Source organism: Gobius niger (genome assembly GCF_951799975.1).
Source record: "Gobius niger genome assembly, chromosome: 3".
NCBI lineage: Eukaryota > Metazoa > Chordata > Actinopteri > Gobiiformes > Gobiidae > Gobius > Gobius niger.
The window spans coordinates 20,890,095-20,907,710 of NC_136854.1; the positions used below are offsets into that span (position 1 = coordinate 20,890,095).

Below are 17,616 nucleotides of genomic sequence, written 5' to 3' on the forward strand. Positions count from 1 at the left end.
ACATTGCCCCAACGCTGCAGGGCAGAATTACAATTACCCTTCTTTGCTCCGTGTCCTTCTCTTCATGGACGAATGCTATGAATTATCAATAATGAATTGCAGTAGCCTCCATTTATTTGTTGGAATATGTTTATTGATCCAGAGTGGTTATAGCCCCTTGGTTACTAAATATGTGGCATGTTTACATTTCATTCCACAAGTGCATCAATTTCCTGGTGTTAAGATAGTGGACTGTATAACACCCTTTAACAGATTTTGTTGTTGTTTGGTTGTGGGTATAGTTATAGTGGAAAAATACCAGGTGTTGGGTCTATTCCCTTTAGACAACCATCACTGTGCTGCTGTTTTAATCTCCTTATCTCAGATTAAAGGTTTGGGGATTTGAGGAGAGAGAGAAAAAAAACAAAAAAACATCTGGGATTTTCCAGAAAATCAGGATAAAACTTTGTTGTTGTGTTAATCAGTTTGTCTTTTAATTAGAACAACATTGAGAAGGGATGTTTGCTTTGTTTGACTGACTGCTATGTTCCTATTTTACATTAATGGGATGCGTTGAATTGTACTGTGGAACATTCACACTTAAGCCTCTTTTAAATTTGGCAGTAAACATATTTAATCCAGTGCATCCCTCTTGTCCCTTAATGACACTTTAGGGTCCTGGGGCAGCACAATGACTAATGTGTTCATGTCCCTTGCCTGCACATCAGTGTGTGAAAGCTTCTGTGAACTTGTCACCATAAGGTTATAATAATACAATATTATTTTTTCTTTTCTTGTTCAACCGTTCAATAAACTTGGAGTGACATCATTTTTTCCCCTTGTAATTAGCATCAGCTAACACTAGCTTTAATCAGATAACCGTTTTTTCCCCCCGCAAAGAAATGGTTGAGAATCAAGATTTCCACAAGGACAAGCTAGTAATACATCCCACAGAACACGGATCCTATCTGTTTTATGGCTTTTCTCATTGAGCACAGCCTTTACATCAGTGACCTTGGAAACATGAATTTATGACAGGTCGTACCACCTTTAACAAGCTCACTAAGCTTTTAGTGTGACGGATGAAGGGAATTTTGTAATATTGGGTTAGCTTAATGGTTGCGGATCAGGCTTCGAATTATCCTCTATATCAGTCCTGAAAGTCGGCATTTGCAATTATTTGCAGCTCTCTGACAGTCTCGACTTAGATAGGGAGTGTTGTGTGTTGTGGTAAATGATGACAACCGGCGGCATAACTTGTAGTTTTAATTTATAGCGGGCAACAGGATACACAGCAGGTACATGCCTGGCTGGTAGGTATCGGCGCTAGTAACACACAGTGCGCATGTCCGAACTACGGAAGCTTAGTGGGGCAAACATAAATATTACTGTAAACACAGTCAATATTCTACATCCCCTTTCCTTAGTTGGTTCCCATAACCATAAACATTTGTAACTACTCAAATAACAATAATAGTACAGTAGTGAACTCATACCATACTCACAGAATGCAATAGGTAGAAAATGACATTACCATAAATCACATAGTCAGTACAACAACCACAATACCATACTAGAGACTAATAATTGCTCGTAACAGATTAATCTCTGTACTTAGGATTGGGCTTACTGATGCGACCTGAACGGGTTCTGTAAAGATTGTCATTGTCGACTGAAACTCGAGCCATAGGGCGCTCTGAGTCCATGTTCTGTTCTGTATGTCCATGTCCGGTGAGTGTAATACGCCTTGTTGGATCAGGCCTAATGTCCTGATAAGAGTCTTGTGGATCAGACTGAGTTGGAGCTGGTTCAGCAACAGGTAGGATGTGTTTTCTGTTCCTCCTGTATGTTTGTCCTTCCGACTGGACTAGGTAGGATCTGGGCTCTTTGCATGTTTCTGTCACAATTCCTGTGCGGTCATATCCTTTCGGTGTTTGAAGCCTGACTACCTGTCCTTCTGATAGAGGTTGGAGAGGGCGGCTTGTCTTGTCATAGTAGGTCTTTTGTGTGAGTCTTTTATTGAAAAGTTGAGCATGCACTACCTCAGGCTTGCGCATGTTGGGCTCAAGCAGTCTTTTGGAGACAGGAAGAGTAGTGCGTGTCTGTCTGGACATCAATCTTTGTGCTGGAGATCCAAGTGTAGTGTCACGAGGTATATTCCTTAAGTTGAGCAGGTTGAGAAAGACGTCGGTTTTATCCCTGTGAGACTTCTCCATGAGACCTTTAGCACTACGAACAGCTCTCTCTGCTAGTCCGTTAGATTGGGGATACTCCGGGCTGCTTGTTACATGAGTAAAATCCCATTGTTGTGCAAAGTCTTTAAAGCGTTGACTTGTAAACTGTCGTCCGTTGTCCGTTATGAGAGTGTGAGGCGCTCCGTGGACTGAGAAGTGACGCTGCAGTTTACCAATGACAGTCTGGGATGTGAGATTGCGTAGCAGGTCAATCTCAAACCAGCCTGAGAAGGAATCCACGAGTACCAAGTACTGCTGGTTGTGCCAATCAAAGATGTCTGCTGCTAAAGTTGACCAAGGCAGTTCTGGAACAGGGTGCAAGTGAAGTGGCTCTTTCTGTTGGTGTGGTTTTGTACTGTTGCAGACTGAGCATGACTGCACTTCCTCATCAATGTCTTTTGTCATTGTCGGCCAAAACACAATGCCTCTAGCTCTCCGTTTCGTGGCCTCTGCACCTGGATGTCCCCTGTGTAGTATGCTCGTGTACATCTGTTGTAAGGATGGAGGGATCACGGTTTTCTGTCCTTTCATGACAATACCATCCTCAATAGTCAGTTCATCCCTGAAAGGAAAGTAGGGACGTACAGCATATGGGACACTGTGCAGCTTGTTGGGCCAGCCACGTCTGATAGTGCTGATGAGCATTTGAAGAGTCGGATCAGTCGCAGTGTGCTCTCTCAGTTCCTGTAAACGAGCAGATGACACGTAGCAGACTGACATTACATCAAAATCATCGACTTCGTCCGCTAGCTGAGTTTTGGTGGTTCTTGGAGCTCTGGACAAAGTATCAGCCAGATGCATTTGTTTTCCACATTTGTATACGAGAGTAATGCTGTACTTTTGAAGCCTTAGCATCATGCGCTGCAGTCTTGCTGGTGCTGCATGAATGGGCTTTTTGATAATCGTCACAAGAGGTTGGTGGTCAGTCTCAATAGTGATGGGTTTGCCATAGATGTAATCGTGAAATTTAGAGCATGCAAACACCACCGCCAACAGCTCTTTTTCGATTTGGGCGTATCGAGTCTCCGTGTCGGTGAGGGTACGCGAGGCATAGGCTACTGGATTGCCTTCCTGCAGGCACGCTGCACCGAGTCCATATTGCGAAGCATCACAAGTAAGTGTGACAGGCTTGTGAACATCATAGTATGACAACACTGGGGGGTTTGACATGTGCTCCTTTAAAGCGTCAAACGCACGTTGCTGTTGTTCATGCCATGACCACTCATTGTCTTTGTGGGTGAGTTGTCGGAGTGGAGCTGTGATTTCACTGTAGTTGGGGATAAATTTCCCAAGGTAGTTGACCATACCCAGAAATCTTTGCAGGGCTGGAACATCGGTTGGCACTGGCATGTCACTGATTGCTTTGGTTTTAGATGGGTCTGCTTTCAAACCCTGAGCAGTGAAAATGTGACCAACGTAACTGACCTGGTTGAGCCTAAACTTGCATTTGAGGGGGTTGAGCCTCAACTTGACCTCTCTGGCTCTGTTGAGAACTTTTCTCAGGTTTGCGTCATGTTCCTCAATGTCCTTGCCTCCGATGAGTATGTCGTCCACGATGATTGCGCAGGGGTAACCAGCGAAGATCTGCTCCATAGAGCGCTGGAATACCTCACTGGCAGAGCTGATTCCAAACGGCATCCGCAGGAACCTGTAGCGACCAAAACAGGTACTGAAAGTGGTTAGCATTGAGGATTTATTGTCCAGGGAGATCTGCCAGAACGAGTTCTTTGCATCTAGGACTGAGAAGACTGTAGCGTTGGACATTTGTGATGCAACCTCGTCCACTGTGCGCATTGGGTGATGTGGTCTTTTCAGAGCTATGTTTAAGTCCTTAGGATTGATGCAGATCCTTATTTCTCGTTTATCCTTCTTGTTGGTAGCGACCATAGAGGATACCCAATCAGTGGGGTCTGAGACGGGTGTGATGACGCCTAACTCCTGCATTCTGTCCAGTTCAGCTTTGACTTGGTCTTTCATTGCGACAGGAATGCGGTGTGCAGGGCGGACTACAGGTCTCACCTCCGGGTCAAGAGTCATTGAATATGTGACCGGAAGCTTTCCTAGCTCATCTGTGAAAAGGTCACTATATTCACTTTTGATATGCTGCGTGAAATCTGGGACTGAAGAGACACACACTTGGTGCACTTCTTTGCTGAGAGCTACGAGTCCCATTTGTAGTGAAGCACTGAGTCCAAGTAATGGCAGTACATTGTCATTGATGACGAAGAAGGGTAGGGTATAGCATTTGGCCCCTAGATGGCAGCATAAGTCAACAAAACCTAGAGTCTGTATCTTGCTACCACCATAAGCAACGAGGTTAGTAGGTTTGCTGCATGTCTTTATTTGTTCATCTCTTTTCACTTTTTCAAAAGTCTTTGCTGAGAGGACGTTGCACTTTGCACCGGTGTCTACTTTCATTTCAACTGCATTGTTGTTAATCTGTAAGGTAGTGAAAGCCTCTTCCTTTTCCTGTGTTTGCGCACAAGCTGTATCGACTGTGATGTCCAGCGTTATTCCGTTTACATAGTAGGTTTCACTGTCACTGTCCTCTTTTTGATCCATGTCCACCTGGTGGACCGACCTTCTTTGTCTTTGCCTGTCAAACTGAGGTTTGGATTTGCAACACCTCCTGAAATGGTTCATTTTCTTGCATGCAATACACTGTTGGCCAAAAGCTGGGCATTTGTTTCTCTTAGCCTCGTGACTGCCACCACAATTGTTGCAGTCAGTAATGAGCTGTGATGTATTCGGTTTGCTGTTAAACTTGGCCTTGTCATAGTCTCGCCTCCTCACAAGTTTAGTTTGAACCGCGTCAACGTTTGTAGCTGAGCTATGTGGGGACATAAGCGTCTTATTGTGCTCCTCTGTCATCTCGTGAATCTGACACACTGAAATAGCCTTAACTAGAGTCAGATCACTGTCACGTAGCAGAACTTTTCTGAGGTGGTCGTTATTTATGCCACAGACCAGCCTGTCTCTGATAAGTTCTCCATAAAGCTCACCAAAGTTGCAGCTCTTAGCTTTAATTCTCAAATCGCTTACATAGGATTCAATGGTCTCACCAGCCTTTTGGTTACGTGTGTTAAACTTGTGTCTTTCCATCGTTATGTTTGTTTGAGGGTTGCACATGTCCCTGAACTTTCTCTTGAGACATTCTGGGTCCTCCTTGGACTCCGCGGGAACGAGGACACGTCCATCGTCGCCGGGTTGGCGCACCTCCGCCGCGTAAACAAAAGATCTCTCCCGCTCGATGGCTTCGGGTCCGGCCAGGTTCAGTAGAATGTAGGCACGAGTCCGCGCTGGCTTGTCTGAGTGCGCAGCAGCGATAAAAATGTCGTACTCCTGTTCAAATATGCGCCAGTTCTCCGCTATGTTGCCATCAAACACCAGCGGGTCGGGTCTTCTGAAGCCGTCCGCCATGTTAGCGTGGTAGCACAATGGTCCCGCTCGAAAAAATAATACTCACAACACTCTGCAGTCTATGAAAAATGTAAGTCCGAGACTTCTGACACCATGTTGTGTGTTGTGGTAAATGATGACAACCGGCGGCATAACTTGTAGTTTTAATTTATAGCGGGCAACAGGATACACAGCAGGTACATGCCTGGCTGGTAGGTATCGGCGCTAGTAACACACAGTGCGCATGTCCGAACTACGGAAGCTTAGTGGGGCAAACATAAATATTACTGTAAACACAGTCAATATTCTACAGGGAGATTTTACTTTCTGTACATAAAGTTGTGCCCATACTGCCCCGTTTAATATTAAACACTGTTTGTTTCTGCCAAGTCCAATGAATTTGGAGGTACTTTATACTCATGCTATACTGAGACTGGTGACAGCGTAACAAATTTTATCTACAGATTACACTAAGGATAAATATCTTACAGCCACCTAAACTGATGATATGAACGAGGTATAAAGACTTGTTTGTGCCACATAAAAAATATAATATTATAATACGAAGAATATCTGACCTTTATGGCATTGTAAGCACATTGAAAACAACTCGACACTGACGATAATCTCCTGACCTTCACTAGTTCTATGGGCTCCTTGTAGAGTGGCATTATGGCTTCAATATTTAAATGTACATTGCACCCATTGAAATGTGTCCTGCTCAGAGATGAGGCTTGTTCCCCAGTCTGAGGGATAGGGAGGAAAATATGTAGCAAAGTTATCACTGAGGTTGTGTGGTAAACAAACACTTGGTGGAACCGCAGGTAGAGTGTGCATACAAATGTCTGGGCTGCGCCTGTATGAAAGCTGCCTTCTGGTTGCTTATGTATGCACACTCAGTGGAGAGTTCACTCTGGTGCAGTGAGCTCCCAGAGCAGCTCCCCTCTGCTGCGGAGGCACAGCTGGTGGCTGCTTCAGGTGAAGAATGTGAGTCTCTAGCCTCATAAAGTCATCACCACAGAGAGTTGGCACTACCAGGAAATGGAACACACTGGGGAATTGGCAACAGCTAAATTGATTTTTGGTAGAACGGCTCGTGGGGTAACTTTGCAAACTATTTCAGAGATTTTCTCCCCCCCCCCCCCCCCCATACAATCTAAGAAAATAAATGTGTCGTAAGACTAAATATATTTTCTATCTACAGAAAACATTTTAGTTCTAGTAATGGAAAAAGAAAATTGCGTACATCTGCACAGAGCACACAATCTCAGAGGATTCTGCTTGTGAATAAACCTTTTGTGCCTACCACCTACTCTTGATTAGAGCTCTTCTTTGGTTTTTGGTTCTTTAATAAGTATCTTTTCTCTTCCACAGACCGGTCGGAAAGAAAAGGGTGACCCTCTGAATTCAGCCATTGACAAGATGACTAAAAAGACCAGAGACCTTCGCAGACAGGTGAGTACATGTTTGTTTTTTCTCTCCTAAAACGGTTTACACTTTTGTGCCTGGAAATATAAGCCGTAAGTATAGCACATTGTGAAATCAAGTTCTCTGGTTGAAATATCTTGTGAAAAAGCATTGTCAACAAAACAATTTTGCGTCATACAAAATTACCCCAAAAATAAAATCCTAATACAAAACTGTCCTGCACATAACCCATGATCCGACATTGAATCAGTTCTGAGCAGTTTTGTACTTGCACGGCATCGAGAAGTTTCTAACTGTTCCCTCTGCTGCCTATAGAGGGAGCTCCAGTCAGACTTCTCACCAGCCCTGGCAGCTGCGCTTCATTGTCTTATCTCTTGTCCACTTTAAAACAAACTTGTCATTCAAAAAAGTAATTGAAAATGTAAGTAAGTGTGTCCAAATATCTGGAAGTCAGAGGTAAAATTAGCACAGCATTAGCATTGGTGGTCCACTCGCAATTCGGTCTCACTGAACTCTGCTGAGACGTGCTACAAATTAACATCCTGGTACATGGCAACTTACTGTGTATCAGGATGTGAGATTTAGAAACACTTTTTGGCAACCGCTTATTTTGGCATACCTTCAACTTTCATGGTTTTATTCAGGTCGTACAGCTTTAAGGTGAACTCTTAATTAGTTTAGTTGAAACATGTTGAGTGTAACGAAAGTTTGAAGTTGTTTTAAAGTTATGGGTGAGATACAGTGCATGATGCCCCAAAACATTGCTAATAACTGAGTGTCTCTTATACAACATCTGCCGCTACAAAACGCACAATTAGGTTTGCCTTTAAAAGTAAGCCTGTCCATATGCCATCAGGATATCGGCTGTCGTTCCAGATTTCATTTTTTACTCCATTTTTATACCCTTTCTTATCATGCTGCCCATATTATAGGCGGCAGTTCTGCTGAAATTGACAAAAGTAACATTAAAAGGTATACACTTTTTTGCATATTAAAAAGAAAATTGAAAGATTATTACTGGCAACAACATAACTCAAACAATAAACAAAATGGCTTGAATCCACAACACACGAAGACAAAATAAAAAACAAAATAAAGAAGTGTAGTGAGAAGTAATATTAATGATAGTACTTTGGTATCCCGCTTTGAATGCTGGATTCTATTGCTTAAAAATGTATTAACAAAATTTGTGGATTGAGTAATTTTTTCATGTCCCGTTGTGTGTAGTAGGCCTACTCGGCTTGTACCTTCTCTGTGTTAGCTGTGTTGCTGTCCTCTCTGACCTCCACAGCACCACGAGGGGATCTTAGGCAGACAGGAGGCTATAAGTCTCCCTCCCATTGGGCCCGTTTTGGAGAGGCAGCCTGACAGGCCTTGCTCACACACTGACAGGACGCTCTATTGACTCAGGGCTTGGCTCCACAGAACGGGGCGGTGTGTTTGAGCTTTGATTCTTACACGGGAGGGCATGAATTCACAGCTCTCGGAATCCGCGATACTGTAATTATGTCAACATGTTTGGAGTTTAGCGCTGTCGTGTTGAGACACCAAACTTTCTAGTGGGGAGGAGCACGTTTATTTATATGATCCGTGTCTGCGTCTCCAAAGGGCGGGATCAAATATTAGAAGAGACAAGCACAAGTGACAGACGCCCTTTGAGATGGAAGCAGGTAAAGCACCAGAGACATGCAGCATTGTTTTCTCTTTTCTTTTTTCATCCACACTGTTGTGTTTGCACGCCAGACAATCCTTAAGCTGCCTGATATTCAGGGCAATTTCAAAAGATGTCATCCATGTTGTTGCCATTCATGTTTTGTTTTTGGCTTTTTTATAACGTTAGTGAGATTTAAATTTCCTGACACATTTCTGATGAAGGTGAGACAGAACTGTATAACCACATATTTGTGTCATGAAATAGCCAGTAGAAGGCTTGCTCCTCACCCAACCTTGAATAAAAGCATGTTGTAACATAACGTCAAGATGGGAAGTCAAATGAGTTGCAATTTTCCTGAATCAAAATTACAGGCTGTTGGGCGGCCTTTCTTCATGTCCATAATAGTGGTCCTTTTCAGAAAATACATTTCTACACACGGCAGGTCTTCAGTTAAGCTAACTGAAGATTCTATATTCTATATTCATGAGCCCTATCAAAGTTTATGCCAGTTGGTTTATTTTTAATACTAATTTAGCATTTGAATGTGCATAGAAAGATATAGTTTTTGTTTTAGCAGAGATCAAATGTTTTTTATTTTTTTATTTTTTCATTTATTTATTCATTTGAGCAGAAAAAAGTATGTCAACATTTTACAGAAAGAAAAAAATACAAAACAAGACTTTGTGCTCAAAAGGAGTAGGAAGAAGTTCAAGAACTTATAGTAAACCCACCCCTTATCTCTCATTCAAGTAATCATCACATAAACCCCTCCGCTATACTCATGCAGGAAACCGATGCATGAGTCTGTGCTTACATATTGATATAAATCGTTTATGATTGTAAAGGATTTATCATTTACAGTCGTAAATAAATAAATACACCATATGGTACATAAGAGTTATACCAAGGCACATCTCTCTTTCGTTCTGATCATACAAAAATATATATAATATCGCTCAGCCCTGCTATACCAACTATACCCAAATGTACAAGCTTCGTATAACCATGTAGAAATAGTAACTATCTGTCCATAGTCATTCACTCAAGATTGGCAGGGAAATGGAAAGAAAAGAAAAAAGACCTGTATACATCACATTGGTATGTAATCCATGAACATGTTGAAAACATGTGTTTTGTCCATTGTCATGTAAACTTGAACTAACAAGCCGACCTCACTTTGAGTTCACACAAAATAATTTCCAAACGCACAAAAACTTACTGTTGTCAATGCAGAATAATGCTTTAGGGTCTTACCTTTCTTTACATCTTGATATTCATATCCAGGCAACCACACACAAAAACGCAAGTGTGTGCCTGTCTAAGAATGTAATAGTAATTATGATACTTCGCTAGCATACTTTTTAAAGATAATGTCTTTACATGTTCTTTTAAAGTGTCCGAGTGTTTTGCTCCGTTTAGCCTCTTTGTCTAACTCATTCCACAGTGTTATTCCTGCTTGGGAGATACACTAACTTTTAAAGGTGGTGTGAACACAATGTTTTCTCATCACAAATTCTCCTCTTAAATTATAATGCCCTTCTCTACTGTTGAACAATTTTTGGATGTTTCTAGGGAGAAGATTTCGGCTTGCTTTATACATTACAACAAGAGTTTTAAATGTAATTAAGTCTTCAATTTTCATTACATGAGACGTTAAAAACAGCACATTTGTATGGTCCCTAAAACCAACGTTATGAACGATTCTTATGGCTTTTTTCTGAAGTTTGTAGAGTGGATCTAAATGAGTTTTATAAGTGTTACCCCAAACCTCCGTACAGTAGCTGATGTATGGGAGAATTAATGAATTATATATGATATGCAAGGCTCTATATTTTAGCAGATGTCTAGCTCGGTGCATTACTGATATAGTCCTTGCCATTTTTTATTGTATGCTTGTTATATGGGGTTTCCAGCTTACATTATGACTTAAAATCACACCCAGAAATTTGCATTCATAAACTCTCTCTACTTCCATATTATTGATTTTAAGTTTTACTTCAGTATCTTTCATTCGTTTACCAAAAATCATCATTTTAGTTTTCATAATATTCATAGACGATTTGTTATTATCGAACCATTTTTTTCTGTTTATTTATTTCTGTTGAGATTTCCGTCATAAGAAGCTGTAAATCCTTTCCTGAACCCAGGATCGTTGTATCATCAGCAAATAGTACGAATTTCAATTTAGAAGAGGTATAACAAAGATCATTTATATATAGTAAGAAAAGCATCGGACCCTAAATTGATCCTTGTGGCACCCCACAAGTAATATGTTGCATCTCAGACGTGCATTCCTCGAGTTGAACATACTGTTTCCGATCTGAGAGGTATGATTTGACCCAGCTCAGTGCAACTCCACGAATGCCATTTTTTTCCATTTTCTGCAGTAGTATTTGATGATTCATTGTGTCAAATGCCTTTTTAAGGTCTATAAATATTCCTACCGAGTATAACTTTTTGTCAATGATATTAGTTATTTCCTCAAATACTTCTGTTAATGCTAGGGCAGTTCCTCTATTTTTTCTGAAACCATACTGACATTCATTGAGTAGATTGTGTTAACTTCTATAAACTTATCAAGACGATTTGAGAAAAGTTTTTCAAGGATCTTGAATTTTCATTTGACTTGGAAATGTCCCAGTCTGGGGAGATACAGATATAGGTTATGGGCACTACAATTTCATGTATGACCCTTTTGATAAGAGTCATATCAACTTCATTGTAGTCCCTAGATTTTTTGCTCTTGCATTGATTAACAATATCTATAATTTCTTTTTTGTCTGTAGGAGTCACAAACAATGAATCTTTGATTTCCAGCACATTTTCTAGAACATTTACATTGTCCAAATTGTTAATTTGATTTGCCATTTCGGGCCCAATGTTGACAAAATAGTCATTAAACATATTTACAATGTTGCTCAAATGTACATCAACTAATCATGCAGACAGCTGCTAGTCATTACAAATGATCAACTTTTCTATTCTCTTTATGTTTGTTTACTTGGTTGGCCTCGTGCAACATACATGAGACTCATGCATGTAAACACACTTCACCAGGTTGTAGCCAAGGTCTTATTTCCATCTGTTCTATTGAGTTTTGACAGCTGGATAATCAGAAAAATGCATGGTCCATTCATATTATCAACACGAACATGGTGGTTTTGCAAGTAAGAAAATATGTAGGAAGAATGTAAAAGAATCAATATAAATAAATAAACAGGTATGTCTGAGAAAGTGGTTACCGGAATCAACAGGTGAAGTGCTCACAAACACACTCTTACCCTAGTATTGTACATGTTTTTAGTGGTAGGGGAAACAATCATCCAAAAGAAACCTACACTGGAACGGGGAGTACATGCAGACTCCATACAGAAAGGCCCTGTCCGGCCCGGGAATCGAACCTGGGACCTTGTGAAACATGAGTGCTAACCGCTGTGTCACCATGCTGCAAACTTCACTCTTTCTGTTGACATCTGTATAAATGTTGATGCTAGTGTAGAAGTTTCTCAACTTTCCAGCCACAATAGTAAGTGATCACAGTTCTGTGATAATTAGCCCATTAACATATTTGAAAATGAAATGGGGATCAGTTTGCATAGTGGCCCATTTAACAGTCACATAATGAGTGCTTGTGTAAGTTTGAGTTCTAATGAATGTGCCCTGTGATATCTCCCATTTTAAATAGAGAGCACTAGTTCTGACTTAATTCTTTTGGAGCAGTGTTGTATTTTCTTAGGGCCGCCTTTTGGCTTGAGTCAAGTCATGTCATTACATTTTCACCACATCATAAATACATAAATATGAAGGTAATGCATGTGGATTAAAAGACATATCACTTAATGCTGAAAGTAGACCAGCACTTCAGTCAGAGTTACACTCCTGTGGTCATGTGCTGCACTTGAGACTCCTGTAGACTCGGTTTTCACAATGTTCGCAGGCCTTAAGGCAGTAGCTTTTGGTATCAGTGCTTGATTTATTAATCTGATGGTGTGTTATATTTTATAATTTTTTACATTCCATTTGGTATATTGATGATTCTCACAGCCTTGCGGTTACGGAAAAATGATGTTATCTCAGTGAGTTCATCTGGACCATAAAACAGTTTCCTCTCAAGTAAAGAAGTCGCAGATCTAGTGCTAGATCAGTGGCTCTCAATCGACTTGGGCTCTGCTTGGCGTTTTAGCGCCACAATTGTAGACTTTATTCATTTTAAACAGATATGCAAAACCTTTGGATTTCTCAAAATGAGGTTTTCATTACACTCTTGCAATCAAATTTCTCCTTTAGGAGAAATTTGAGCTATGACCCCCCAAAACAAGGTGAAGATGTTTTTTTCTTTTTTCTTTGATAACTAACTTGAATGAAACAAGATTTAAAATCTCTTTAGAGCAAATCTTTGTAACTATTATATCAACAAAATAAAGCAATTTAAAAGCCCCCAATTTTGGCGATTGTTTTATGCATAAAATGCCAACTTTTTTTATTCAAAAAATCAATCAATAAAATGACAGAAATAACTTACAACACATTTTTTCCTGTGTTTTTCCTGTCTACAGCAAAACGTTTCAAGTTGATGTCTCTAAATTAAAATACCTCAGTGTATTTGTGTGTGTGTCGGCACCTTCGCTATTGCAGTTATTTTAATACCTCTCAGCTCCTACATTGTCCATAATGATAAACAATGCACTAGAACAAATAATTCAAAGTGTTTTCTCTCCATGTTGTATTGCTAAAAGTGCTATGATAATGACCTGTCGACACAAAGTAACCGGTCTACTCTTAAGTCCCCCCCCCCCCAAAACAGAGCATTTCTCTCTTCGCTCATTACAGGCTGTTAATAAAAGTTTAGTAAGCTCTGGCTATTAGAAGCTGTGTAAGTACTGTTGAAGTAAAGGTATCCTTAGGTTGAATGCTAAAATGTTGAATAGGTTGTGTTCATGTGGCATCACAACATAATAAAGAGCTCATAGGTTAATATTGACATTGTCTGCATGTCAGCATTCATGATAGAATCCATCCATCCATCCATCCATTTTCTTCTGCTTTATCCGGGGCCGGGTCACGGAGGCAGCGGTCTCAGCAGAGATGGCCAGACTTCCCGATCCACGCACACCTCCCCCAGCTGTTCTGGTGGGACCCCGAGGCGACACCAGGCCAGCTCGGAGACATAGTCCCACCAGCCAGTCCTGGGCCTTCCACGAGGCCTTGTCCCAATAGGACATGCCTGAAACACCTCCTGCAGGAGGCATCCGAAACAGATGTCCTCAGCTGGCTCCTTTCGATGTGAAGGCGCAGCGTCTCTACTCCGAGCTCCTTCCGGGTAACTGAGCTCCTCACCCGATCTCAAAGGGTGCAGCCACCCAGTGAAGGAAGCTCATTTCGGCCGCTTGTATCCGTGATCTTGTCCTTTCGGTCATTACCCAAATCTCATGACCATAGGTGAGGGGTGGGAACATAGATCGATCGGTAAATCGAGAGCTTTGCTGGTGACTCAGCTCCCTCTTCACCACAACAGTCCGATACAGCGACCACGTCACTGCTGACGCCGCACCGATCCGTCTATCGATCTCACGCTCCATCCGTCCCTCACTCGTGAACAAGAACCCGAGATACTTGAACTCCTCCACTTGAGGCAAGGACTCCCCAAAGACCAGAATGTTTGGATGTTTTGACCTATAGTTTATGATTTTGGTCTGCAAGTACTTGGCTTATCAATATCATTTTAGTGCCAAATGTTGTGGCATTTTTCAGACATACAAGATTTGAGATTATGACATCAAATTCAATATTGCGCCCCCCAATTTATGCACTCTGGTGGGAATAAGAGCGGAAAACGCCCATGGTAAAATTAGCATGTTGCACAGGGCTATAGCGAGGATCCCGGGTGTCTGTCTTTAATTAGCATTCAGTTGTAAGAAGCCAGTGCCACGGTTGGAAATGAGCCATGTGTTCTACCCCCTGTCGTGCCGTCACTAATGGATGCATCTGTCACATCATCTCTCTGGGCTCTGCTTTGACTGATAGTGGATCTCGGGCTTCTTCGCAGTCCCTTTACAGCCTCCCAACTTCTCTTTCTGTCACATTTCAGCTCTAGGATGTCAAAATCATTTCCACTCCTGCCATTAGTGGGCGTATTGGTGCAGCTGTTTTTAATTGTTGGGGTTATCAAGTTAAGGAGCAGCAGATGTCACGTTTTTCAGCTGTAAATGTTGATTTAGACTTCATAAACATTGAGGTTTCGTCAACATATCTGACTGAGTGCTGCGCTGGGAAAAAAGATTTTTAATAGACTGAATGATGCTCCTATTATATTTTGGATGAATAGACGCTGTGCAGTTTATTAATGTTGCACAAGTAGCCTCCTATTTTAGTCTTCGCTATCACAAGACGGCTCTTGGGGTTTTCTCTTGGCAGTCACGTGATATACAATCGCTTTCACATCATAGGTGACCAAGCTTTTCACCCTGTACTTGAACTGAAAGACTTCGCAAAGTGCTACATACTGCATCGATTTGTCTGAGCTGGCCTGGAGGGTTCATTTGAGGCAAGAATTGTTAAAAAAAAAAGAAAAGAAAGAAAAATACAGAAAGAATTGGAGAAGTATGACCCTGAACTACTTTACATTTGGCCTTGGACGGTAGTCGTAAAAGCAGCAAAATGTCTCGGTCGACAAATGGCAAGAGTGGAAAAAACAAGTAAATGATGTAATAGCTGAAATCTGCTCCTAACTATTATCTGAAACAACAGAAGTTGATTGTAACCCCTCCAAGATCCGTGATGGCATCCATGAGTCAACTAATTCACAAGATGAAAGTATTATTATTATTATTAGTATTAGTATTATTATTATTATTATTATTATTACTATGATAGGATCGGTCTTCATTGTCCCATAAAGAGGAGTTTGTTCCACGCGCTGTCATGTGAAGTTCACACCATAACATAAAAAAGCAGGCAACACAATATACAATCATAAAAAAAAGACAACAAAGCAACAAAAGGTAATGTATAGCAAGTAAATCCGTGAGGTTAGTGTCTGGTATCTGCGTCCAGAGGGATGGAGCTGGATAACAATAAAGATAGAATTGTCTTAAAGTATACAGTGCTATATTTAGTCTACTTATTATTCAAATTATTATTTGCAGTTTGCGTGCAAGGTCAAAACCTATATGCTTTCTTATTGCTGTTAGGAAAAAAAACAGAAGAGAAGGTTTTCATGTAACATACTTGTGCATTGAAATACTGTGACCTACACTTCTTGGATCAGTCTGAATACAGAAGTATGTTTGTAGCCGGGAGCCATTCAGCATCAACATTCCCCTCTTTTATTTTTGAAATGCGTAACAAAGTGTCCTTTTATGATTAATATAACCGGCCAATTACTGGGAGTGAACTGCCCGAGATTCTGCGGTGAGTAATGCTCCTGTGCCTATGTTCCATGCCTTTGAGGATGTAAACACTCCCCTCCTTTATTTTCCACACCGCATTAAATGAAAGCTCTTGGATATGATATCAGATGCATTTGGGGTTTTTTTGTTGTTGTTTTTTTTTTCTTTTTTCATATCGCCTGGAGAACAGCCGTCTCTCATTCCCTCTTTTCATTTCTCTGCATGCCACTCACTAATCTCCCCCTGCCCATTGATAGATATATAGGAGAGCTATTACTTAATTTTTGATTTGCCCAGGCTGTTTCCCCTCAGCCGTGACTCCCGACCGCTTACACTGTGATTGCTCTTGACATTTTAATAAGAAACTTTGCAGAGCTGACCCGAAGGTACCCGCCGCTGTGCGTTTAGAATCACAACACAAGCCACTGTAAATATTCCCAAAATTCAGATGCTTTCATCCGTCCCAGGCCTTTAGCTCACACAGAATTATGCACAAACTTAGAGGGGAGAATTTGTCTCAGTGTACATGTACGAGTCAGGAAAACAAGAATGATCAGCATATGTTTACAGTTGCCTTTGAACATATATTTACTGCTAATTTCCAACTGATTTTTTCCCCCCAATGCATCTGTTTTTGGAGACAGTGCAGGTGCCATATGGTGCACAGCAGGTGCACAAACAACAAAATGGAAATGTAGCCACTAAACAAACATAACAGAGCAATACCTACCTTTGAAGATTCTTGAGACGTCCCATTTATAGTCATGCATTCTGCATAAGTAAAAGAAATTTGAAAAATGAATATTTGCTCACTGCAAATCATTTCTCCCATGTTTGGTGGCAATTGAATACCAGACATGGAATACTGAAATAATCGTCATGTATCATGTATCATTCAGCGCAAACTTTTTAAGTATGTCTCACTCTGATTTACAGTGTCAAGTGCTTCACCTGTTGATTCTGGTATCCACTTTCTCATACCTGTGATTTTTATCTAATTCTTTTACATTCCTCCGAAATATTTTCTTACTTGCAAAACCACCATGTTTGAGTTGATAATATGAATGGATAGTGCATTTTTCTGATTATCCAGCTGTCAAAACTAATAATTTTGTCTTTATGTCTTGTATAGAATAGGAACAGCATGTAGTATAGCTGACCAGGCTCGTCACATGTGAATGATCATATTATTTTTCTCTTTTTATTTTCTGTTATAATTATCTTGTAATCATTTTCTGTTGTTGTTTTTTAAATCTTGTATTTAGATTCATATTCACGGTATAAAACAAGTGATGAAGAAAAAAACAAATGATATGCTGCACATTAATGTTATGGCTTTTGATACAAGTGTACACAATCCTACATCTATATGAATGCGATATAATGATAATTCCCTTCATGTCCTGGCCTGTATCCACAGCAATTAATCAATCAATGGTTTTGTTCAGCCCAATATCACAAACTAAACATTAAGGCAATAAAACAAAACAGTAAATAAGACAATGTAAAGTCCAAGCGAGTGAAGTATCCAGGC

General features: G+C 40.7%; 1 protein-coding gene across 1 annotated transcript in view; it reads left to right on the forward strand.

Moving 5' to 3' along the window:
• Nucleotides 1-17,616, forward strand: part of ctnna2 (catenin (cadherin-associated protein), alpha 2) — a 237,820-nt gene that overhangs the window by 124,399 nt on the left and 95,805 nt on the right. Inside the window, exon 8 of the mRNA XM_079553918.1 lies at nucleotides 6,987-7,067. Within this exon, the coding sequence (XP_079410044.1) occupies nucleotides 6,987-7,067 (81 nt within the window). The remainder of the gene's footprint in view (nucleotides 1-6,986; nucleotides 7,068-17,616) is intronic.